Raw genomic sequence first — 10728 nt, forward strand, 5'->3', positions numbered from 1 at the left:
TACTATCAACTACAATCTTTACAAATCTTACAAATCTTCCCAGATCTTTCTATTTTTTCTAGATCTTTCTATCTTTCTATTCTTTCTAATTTTTCATCCAGGAGATTTTTTTTACCCTAGGAGAAGTGACCAGCCAAGGCCGGGGCAGGAACCGAAGATCTTCACAGACACACCAGGTGAGAAAAATATATTTTCATATACTGTACATAATTTTATACTTCTATGTAAGACAGTATATTTAGTTCTTATGAGTATGGATTTCCATAGGCTTATTCACAATTATTAAAAATTAAATATACACATTTATGTAGTAGGTTTCTAAGGTTCAGAAAAATAACATGTATATTTATTCTGCTGATGACTGTCAAGCTCTTTATTTCATGTGTACAGGATAATATAATTAATGGAGCATGGGTTATTTCTTTGATTTCTTTACAATTTTTATGAATTCCACCATGTTAACATTGTCCATGTGGCCATGGAAAAAGCAAATAAAAATAAACATTTTTAAAAAGAAACAGATTTCTAACATCACAAATTCTTAAGCTTTCTCCCCACATTCTGATGACATCACATGGCACCATAGCCCTTCTTATAATCACTTGTTCATTGGGAAACACTTCCAAGGCATTTGAGCCTCACTGTGAGGCGTGCTGGGTTTCACTTTACCTGCTGTGGGATTTTCAGGTGTGCCCTACAACCCCCAAGAGACAGTAACCCACAGAGAATATGGCAATATCTGTCTACTTCTGTTATTCGTATATTACATAATCTTTTTCTTAATGTTCAGTCAACATGACAGCAGATGCCCTTCGGAGACCAGTTGGAGACCAGTTGATCCTGGAAGAGGATGAGAATTATCTCCCATCTGAACAAGGTACATTAGCTGTCGCATACTACCTGTTACAGTTTAGGACCCCGGATAAAACTTTAATATATGTTACTGAAATGGTATACTTTAATATCCACCATTGATAAAGTCTACAAGCTACAACAGTCCCATCATTTAATAACTAAATTATAATGTTGACATAATAACTTAATAATATATAATAATAATAATAATAATAATATATAATAATAATATTAACAACACATGTCCAGTTGGGACTCTTGTATGTTCGTCCAAGCTATAGCTACACTTTATAACATAGAATCATTCTCCATGCATTATGGACTTAAATATTTGAATTTGTGGGATTTTTCTTGATTTGAAAATATCATACTGATTGTGGGTATATTCATCTTATCCGTATTCCTCCTCAGAGGTCCATGAGTATGCCAGAGAAATTGGCATTGACCCTGATGGGGAGCCAGAGCTGCTGTGGCTGGCCAGAGAGGGGATTGTAGCCCCACTACCTCCTGAATGGAAACCCTGGTAGGACAAGCTCATTCTCATACAGTCACCCAGTTTTCTTATCCTTACACACAGAGCAGTGAGCGTTGGTGTGAGCGTTGGTTCCTTTTAGAAAAAATCCAAGCATACTCTAATGTGCCCTTAATTGAGGAATGGCTTCCATTCCAAGAACTCTACGTCTCATTCATGCTGGCTCGTTCATTCAGGTTCTTGATTACCTGACGTACCAAGGCCCTTTGTCCCCTGTAACTCAGTTATAATTTTAAGTACCATTTATAGAAGTAGGATGCATCAGGACTTTATTGTGAGTGTCATAATGTCACACAGACTCTCTGGAAGCTTGCAAGAAGTGGGCATTAAATCACTTATGACCTAGGTGATTAAATGAGCAAATTAGACAGCCCAACTTTTTTTTAAATACCATGGAACTGCAAGTCTGGAGAAGACTGAATATTTTGACTGGGAAATAAGACTGGGCAAGAGAAAATATAACAGGCAGAAGAGGATTTTTGAAGTTGGAGAGTATGATGTGACATGAAAGATCAGACACAATTTAACATATGAAATCATTTTTGGATTCTGTATTCAAATGGTTTGGGGGAAAGTATGTTATAACCTTATTGTCAGGTGTAACAGTGGTGTCTTTATATGAGTCAGTACCTTCATAGATAAAACACACAAAGACAAGATCCAGGGGATATTTAATGTTAGTTGTCCCCGAAACTAACAATTGCAAAGTATAAAATTAATATTTCATCACTCTATGCAGCAGATTTGCTTATAGACTTGGCATTATTAATCTGAGCAATGAGACCCAGAGCACCACTCAGTGTTTCAGATGTTGTTCTGTTGACACCTTTGTGGACAGTCCTGTGCTGGAGAACCTAGGCTTGTCTACATGTCATGTGTTTTTATGTGTGTGTTTATCTATGTGATGAGCTTGTCTCTCTTTCCTACTCTCCAGTCAGGATGTGACTGGAGAAGTATACTATTTCAACTTCTCCACGGGCCAGTCCACCTGGGACCACCCCTGTGATGAGCACTACCGCCAACTAGTGGCCCAGGAGCGGGAGTGTGCTCAGCCATGCCACAGCCATGCCATGGATGAAGAGGAGGAGGATGAAGAGCCGAAGAAGGCGTCTGTCCATGAGGTGGAAACACCTGCTAGAATATAATGCTCTGACTTTTAGCTCACTGTCACCTTTGTAGTCTTTACACTGCAGTTGTTCATACATTATGTTCCCAGCTTTTATACACATTTTTATACAGCGCCACTAACATCACTGTGTGTGCTCACGTGATCTTAGTGTTACTGTAGCACCTTGCTCTACCTGACACACACACACACCCACACACACACACACACACACACACACACACACACACACACACACACAGATCTTGTGAATGTCTGTACATGCATGTTTATGCATGTGTGTTTGCATGTGTTGGTGTGTTTGTCTGTGTATGAGCAGGACAGTGAACTCAGGGTGGCAGAGGAGACTGAGCTGGACGTGGACGAAGAAAAGAAAAAGAGAGAGAAGGAGTGTGTGTGTGTGTGTGAGTGTATGTGTGGTGAGTTGTCTGGTCTGTTGCAGGAGGTGAGGGAGGAGGTGCAGAGGGAGCACAGCAGGAAGCTGGAGCAGCTGTCACAGGAGCACCAGGAGCAGCTCTTCACCCTCAGACACGAGCACCTGGAGGAGGTGCAGAGGGAGCACAGCAGGAAGCTGGAGCAGCTGTCGCAGGAGCACCAGGAGCAGCTCTTCACCCTCAGACACAAGCACCTGGAGGAGGTGTGGCAGGGAGAATTCATTTACTCACAGCTCAGTGATCACCTGAGAGACCGAGCCAATGTGTGTTCATCACATGGTGTGTGTGCAGGAGAGCGTGGAGAGGGAGCGCATGTTGAGGGCTCATCTGGAGGAGAGGGAGAGGATGCAGGCTTCGCACACGTCCCAGCTAGATCAGCTCAGACTACAGCTCGACTCTCAGCTCCAACACACCCACAAAATACACATGCAGAAAGTAAGATCCCACACCCATACGATACTCACGTGCAAAAACGCCTCTTCTGCCATACCCAGTCGGGTGTTTATGTGTATAAAGACGGTGTGAGTTGTTTGTATTTGTTTGTTTTTCTTGTGTGTGTGTTTAGGAGTTAGAAGTGCAGAAGATGATTGAGCAATTGGACATGAAAACCAAAGAGCTCAAAACTCAGGAACTGCTACTCCAAACTCAGGTACTTTACCTGCGTTATTTGAGTGTGTGTGTGTGTGTGTGGGTGTGGGTGTGCTACTCCAAACTCAGATACTTTACCTGCTTTATTTGAGTGTGTGTGTGTGTGTGTGTGTGTGGGTGTGGGTGTGCTACTCCAAACTCAGATACTTTACCTGCTTTATTTGAGTGTGTGTGTGTGTGTGTGTGTGGGTGGGTGTGCAACTCCATGCTCAGGTACTTTACCTACTTTATTTGAGTGTGTGTAGGTGTGTGTGCGCTACTCCAAACTCAGGTACTTTACCTACTTTGAGTGTGTATGTGCAACTGGTACACTGAGCTCCAGGTGCCCTTAGGTTAGGTGCCCTTATAGCTGTACTTATAAGTTACTAATCATTCGTCAGTCAGTTCTTTGTGCTGAGAAGTTAACTGACTCAATGACCTGTTTTGAAGAAAAAAAATGAATAGATCATGTCTGGAGTGTGTGTGTGCGTGTGCATGTGCATGCATGCATGTGTGTGAATCTTCAGTCCAGTCACTCAGCTGCCTGATAAAATGATCTGTGTGTGTGTTCGTACTGTTGGTCTGTAGGCTGCAGATTTGAAGAAGAGGAGACAACAGCTGAGTGAGGAAGGAGATGAAGTTGAGAAGGGGATAGAGGTGCGTGTGAGTGTGTGTGACCAGGTGTGTGTGTGTGTGTGTGTGTGTGTGTGTGTATCTGAGAGTCTGTGACCAGGTGTGTGTGTGTGTGTGTGTGTGTGTGTGTGTGTGTGTTTCATTGTAAACTGTTATGCTAGGTTGTGTGTCCCCCCCAGGTGTGTGTGTGTGTGTGTGTGTGTGTGTCATTGTGAACTGTTATGTTAGGTTGTGTGTGTGTGTGTGTGTGTCCCAGGCTCTCCCACGTGTCCTGAGAGAACGGGACAGTCTGCGTGCGGAGCTGGACCGATTAAGAGATGAGAGGAGGAGAGAAAGGGAGGAGCTGGAAAAAGAGAGAGAGGGAAGGAGGAGAGAGAGGGAGGAGAGCAGAAGGATGATGGAGGAGAGAGAAAAACTGCAGGCTAGATGTGATGAACTCCACAGAAGGCTCAGGTAATACACACACACACACACACACATACACACACATTAGCTTTGACCAAGTCAGTACTGGTCTCTGGTGACACAAATGCACGGTACACAGAGTGTGTACATGTACAGATCTGTGTTGGTGTGGAGGGCTCCCTCCGGGTGGAGGAAATGGAACCTCCTCTCTCCCCTGTGCCCACCTCCCACAACCTCCCGCAGCATAGACAAGTATGTGGGTGTGGGTGGGGTGTGGGTGGGGAGGGAGGCTGTCCGATTGTATGTATTTATCATATGTTTATATACTCGTTTGTAATCTCCTCTCTCTCTCTCTCTCTCTCTCTCTAGCTTGCGGGAGTATATCTCAGGTGAAGGTGTCCTGCAGAGAGCAAGACAGTTCTTGGAGAAACAGACCAGCTGTCTGAGAGCGAGACAGGCGGCACTAAGGACGGCCCACCCCAGCCCGCAGAGGTCCGCTGCAGGAGGCTCTGCTCAGCCTCTCTGCCAGGTCCGTCAAGTCTAGTCAGTTTTATTTATAAAGCGCTTTTTACAAAACATGGTGTCACAAGCGCATGGGTCCAGATCCCTATTGAACAAGACAGGGGCAAGTGTGGCAGAGACAAACTCCCTATGCGGATTAGGAAGAAACCTTGGGAGGACCAAGACCCCAAAGGGAAGCCATGCTCCATTGGCCCAGCAACCTTAAGTTCATATTTATAGTCCTGTGTCTATCTGAGCAGTCACAGTCTCTCCAATATGGATGCTGGGCCTCAGGTAGGATGCTGGCCGTATTGGCACATGCATCCACGGCATCAGCACATCCACTGGCAACCCAGAGCATCTTCTAGCTCCTTTATGGAATTGTCTTTGTAGAAACATGTAGTCAAGATACAGAATGCAGGTTAATATGTAAAATCAAATTAAACTTCCATATATATAGCACACGTGCCAGTGACTTAGCATGTGGCTCCAGCAGGCTTATCCCTAGCAGCATAACTAAAGAGAGGGGCCTGGAGGTGACCACAGGCATGAGGGTACTGAGACATTACTCTGCCTTCGGCTGTAATCTTGTAGTTTTCGGATCTGAGCGCAATCCTGCGCTTTGAGAGAGCAGCAGGTGAGATGGATTATGGTATGCAGTAAGTTTACTCGGATATTGTGGAGGACTATTTAATGCTTTATAGCAGAACAGAAGAATTTTAAAATCAGTTTGATATTTAACCAGGAGCCAGTGCAATGCTGAGAGAGTAGGACTAATGTGATGCACTTCTCAAGGCCTAGTTAGGACTCTGGCTCTTGGATTCAAGTTGGAATGCAGCAAGTTGGACTTTCTTTAGGGACTGTTTAGAGCAGGGGTAATCAATTAAATCTTTCCGCGGTCCATTTTTGGCAGATAGCTCAGACCTTAGGTCCGGGTCCGCGGTGGCGAACGAAAGTTGTTGAGCGGGGGGGTGGGGGGGGGGGGGGGTGGCAAACGAAAGTTGTTGAGCGGGTGGGGGGGGGGGGGGGGGGGGACGTAACACTCAAATGGGTGGTGAGCGTAACACTCGTCTGAAAATAAATTCTCCGGTTTAAAATATAGTCTCCCGTTTTTTTGGCATTTGGGTCCGTATCCAGTTAATAAGGAATGTGATTGGGTCCGGACAGGACGGCATTCGGGTCCGGATCCGGACCGCGGTCCGCCATTTGGTGATACCTGGTTTAGAGCATCCAATTAAAAGTAGTCCAATCTTGATGAGATTGTGGACCAGTTTCTCTGCGTCTGATACCGAACGTACATGTCTCAGCTTGGCAATATTACATGAAGGTGCAAAGGCAGCATTAGTGACATTGCATATGTGTGTGTCAAATGAAAGATCCTAATCACTAGTGACGCCTAAACTTTTAGCAGGAAATTCAGGTGTTACTGAAAAGCCATCTAGTGTAATAAGAAGATCAGACCCATTGCTTCTAGCACCCTTGGATCCAAGAAGTAACACATCAGTCTTATTAGAATTTAGAAGAAGAGAATTAGATGCCATCCAGTTCTTTATTTCTTGGATGCAGTTCTCAGTTTTGGTAGTAGTGTTGACATCATCCAAATTAGAATATATATATATATATATATATATATATATATATATATATATATATATATATAAGTGTAGGTAATTACACTTCCAAATTAGAAAAAAAAAAAAAAATATATATATATATATATATATATATATATATATATATATATATATATATATATATATATATACATATAAAACTGAGTATCATCTGCATAGCAATGCAAGCTAATACTATGCCTACAAATGCTTGCTAGCCTATATAATGAGAATAACATGGGACCCAATACAGATCCTTATGAGCATTCATTATTTTCAAGTACAAATAGGTAACGATCGGTCAGGTAGGATTTGAACCAGGAGAGTGATTGACCTTTTATCTGAGAATATTAAGAGATTGTTAACTACTTTAGACAGTTTCAGTGCTGTGGTGGGTCTAAGCACGTTAGGTCTTGCAGTGCCTACAGCCATGTAGCCAGGTCAGATGGGAGAGAGTAGGAAGCATGAGTATAGCTCCTCTTAGATGTTCTGCTCCCCTGTGCTGTAGGAGGTGAGTGAGCTGGAGAAGCTGAGGGAGACGGTCCAGAAGGGCCACGAGCTCCTGAGAAAGAAGGAGGAGAGACTCGGCCAGCTGGAGACGTCACTGGCAGAGGAGGTAACACACACACACACACGCGTATGCCTGCACCCACACACTTAAGTACAAACCCACATTAATACCTACCTGGGCTTTACAATGTTTTACTGTCTCAGCTGTCATGTGATGAAGGCGAGCGGCTGGTGGGAGATCGGAGAGTCTCTGATGTCATAGACTCAGAGACGAGCGGTGTGTGTGGCCAAGAGGAGACGAGTGAGACACACACTCCATGTGCATGCACAACACACACACACACGGGCAGACATTTTAAGAAGGCACTAATTTTGGTTAGCCATGAATAAGGGAAGGTATCAAAACATCCTTCCAGAACAACATCTCCCAACGATTCAGGAGCAGTTTAGCAGCAATGAACAATTATGGACTGTTAATAATTGTACTTCATTAAGGTTCTTAAAAAAGGTTCTTAAAAAAAGCTGAGGAAGCAAACTGTGAAAACTAAAAATATGCCCACAACTGTAAACAGCTCTAGAGTCCACTCTGGTCTTGTTGGTTCATAGTTATCTGATGTTTTTATTTCTCTAGCAGTAATACACCCAAACTCTGGTCTTCCTCTCTGCTACTCCCACTCTCTGTTTCAGCACATGCAGTGCCAGTGAAAGTGCAGCAGTTAGCAGAGTCCCTGCAGCAGATCTCTGGCCAGCTGAACACAGTGCTGGGTGAACTGGGATCTTTCACTGGGAGGAGCGTCCAGCCCCTCCCTCAGCCACCTCCGTCCTCCTCCTTCCCTCCTGCCCCGTCCTGGGCATGGACACCAAGCCCCGCCTCCTCTTCAGTGGCTCAGAACAGCTTCTTACACTCCACCATTAATGGTCAGTGTTGGGAACGTTACTTTAAAAAAGTAATTCGTTATAGTTACTACTTGTTCAAAAAAGTAACTGAGTTAGTAACTGAATTACTCTATAATAAAAGTAACTCGTTACCAGGGAAAGTAACTATTTGCATTACAGTTTAAAAAAAAGTTATATGCCAAGGAATAAGGATTTTTTGAAAAAGCAGTTTTCACAGTCAGTTGAAATGAGTAGATCAGAAAGGTGTTTAACTTTTGATATTTACTGCACATCCACAGACCAGTGCAGGATAAAATCCTTTATAATCCCAAATCTTTGTAAAAAAAAAAAAAGCAAAAGCAAACAGTTACACTATATAAAGTGCATTTACATCTTTCAAATTAAATTAAATTCTCTCAACCTGAGACAACTGGTTTGTTCACAACAGAAGTAAACTTAGAATAAAACCTCTATTCTTAATTAAATAAATCAAATACCCAGTCTGGTAGACATTCAGGAACTTCAAGTATTTTCTTAAATAATGTTTATATCGCCACCTTGAAAATGCTAATTTTTCTTCGGCTTGTTCCTGACTCGCCATTTCTGCCTCTTCTCCGTGTCGTGTGTCACTGGTGTGCTTCGGCGCGCGTGTAAAAACACTGGCTCTGATTGGCTACCATAACGGTGCCTTAGCCAATCGCTTACTGACTTGTTAAGTTAAACAGGTGTTACACCGTAACACAGAGAACTGTGACCTATCGAGATCTGTTACTCCTCACTAGCCTGGGCAGCGATCTGCTCGGATTACTGTTAGTATATCAATATATAGTAATGCACCGCTTTTAATGACCAGTAACGTCAACTGCGTTATATTATCCCGTTACTGACTAAATGACGCCGTTACCTAACGCCGTTACCTAACTGTGGTCACACAGTGGGCTGCAGTGATTTTCACTAATGCTTCATTTCTTCATCACTTGTAAAACCTTTGAATACAAATAGAAAACTTCTGCCTCTCCCTCAAGCACAAACCAGTCACTGCTGGATTTATAGCTTTTTTCACATAGTTGATGACCATTGATTTTCTGTGCTAGGATAATGCCGATCTTTTCCAGTGTAAGGGTGGTGCAGTGTAGAGACCTGCTGTGTCAAATTGGCTTCAGAAATCTAAACCGCACTACCTGTATTAAGACTGCTCTGATTTTAGGAGTTTCCATGGATACCAGTGCCCGCTATCCTATGAGGGCTACCAGAGCATATAGTGGATACACTCCAGCAAGGTGACTACACACACTTGCACACCTGTGCAGGCTTGGTCACAATCTCTCACTCTCACTCTCTCTCACAGGATCAGTGCTGCTGTTGATTTTGAAAGGAAAATTGATGAACTCATACAGTGCTTTTTCATTATGTGTGTGTGTGTGTGTGTGTGTGTGTAGTCTCTCCTCTGAGCTAGATGGCCAGAGGCTGCAGAGACTGATCGACGACAACAAAAGGTGGCTGGAATCACGACGCAAAGACCCAAATGTGTATCCTTTCACAATCTCTCTCTCTCCCCCTCAGCTTATACACATGTACGTATCACACACAAACCAGTACGGGAACAGAATGCATCATATTTTCACACACACTCTCTTGCACCCTTGTATTCTCCTGAACCTCTGCCCAGGCCTCTCTTCACACGCTACCCAGCTGCCCCGCCCACCAATGGGCTGGTCCAGCTCAGCCTGGACAAGAAGAATCAGATCAAGGTCTACCATTACTGAAGAGGCACAACCCACTGATGTCCATGTATGTCCAGTGCAAACAAATCAATGGATAGACAGAATACAAACATGCCTATGGACATAAGAGAACACATGAAATTGTCAAGAGACTTAAACACAGAATGTATAACACTAATGACAGTCGTGTGCATCTACAGTGTACATATACAGTGTTTAAAGTGTAGTATTCAACACATCTGTCCCCTTTAATCCCTTCATACCTTTGTATGTGTTGATGCCATGCCATTAAACAACTGCTGTACAAGTTCATTTCCACAACAGAAAAGCCTCATAAATCCTGATGACAGGATTATCTTGATCTAGATATTATAGTCCCTAATCTTAGTCTGAAGATGAGGATCACCAACAGAGGTTGTGTAAGCCATATGAAGGTTACAGCTTCCTAGGAGTGTTGTGCTTCACAAAACAACGTGTTTACAGATGTGACACTTGGGGACCAGACAGTGCTTAGCCTGTAAATCCTTTTCATGTAGATACGAAATTTTGCATTTATTTTTGTAAAACGAATAAATCTGTGGTGTTTTACATCAGTGTGGCTTGTGATGTTTGATGGTGTGTGTTTCACTTCTGTGCTTACAGTAAGATCAGGAATAGACCTTCTGTTCAGCAATAGCACTTCTACTGCACACCGATTCTGCAGCACATGCCCCACCGTGGATTCTTCTCAGCTCCACCACGAGTGCAGTCAGAAGAAAGCAGAATAATGACTTGCAGCAGAGAAAAAAACTGCCGTTTTTGCACATCACAGAAAAGTGAATAAAGTTTAATCTGATTCTAGACCTGCTGTAATTGTTATTTTACCGATCTACAGGACATCCTGACACACACC

General features: G+C 43.2%; 1 protein-coding gene across 1 annotated transcript; it reads left to right on the forward strand.

Moving 5' to 3' along the window:
* Window positions 1-120: 120 nt before the first annotated feature.
* Window positions 121-10424, forward strand: LOC143477202 (uncharacterized). Its single transcript, XM_076975725.1, has 17 exons — window positions 121-176; window positions 791-877; window positions 1267-1378; window positions 2322-2508; window positions 2833-3150; window positions 3239-3382; window positions 3513-3596; window positions 4163-4231; window positions 4464-4660; window positions 4769-4864; window positions 4982-5141; window positions 7235-7342; window positions 7441-7537; window positions 7924-8154; window positions 9320-9392; window positions 9552-9641; window positions 9782-10424. The coding sequence occupies exons 2-17, from the start codon at window positions 796-798 to the stop codon at window positions 9876-9878; spliced, it is 2145 nt and encodes a 714-aa protein (XP_076831840.1). The 5' UTR covers window positions 121-176; window positions 791-795; the 3' UTR covers window positions 9879-10424.
* Window positions 10425-10728: the final 304 nt, after the last annotated feature.

This window comes from Brachyhypopomus gauderio, chromosome 16, assembly GCF_052324685.1.
Source record: "Brachyhypopomus gauderio isolate BG-103 chromosome 16, BGAUD_0.2, whole genome shotgun sequence".
Taxonomy (NCBI): domain Eukaryota; kingdom Metazoa; phylum Chordata; class Actinopteri; order Gymnotiformes; family Hypopomidae; genus Brachyhypopomus; species Brachyhypopomus gauderio.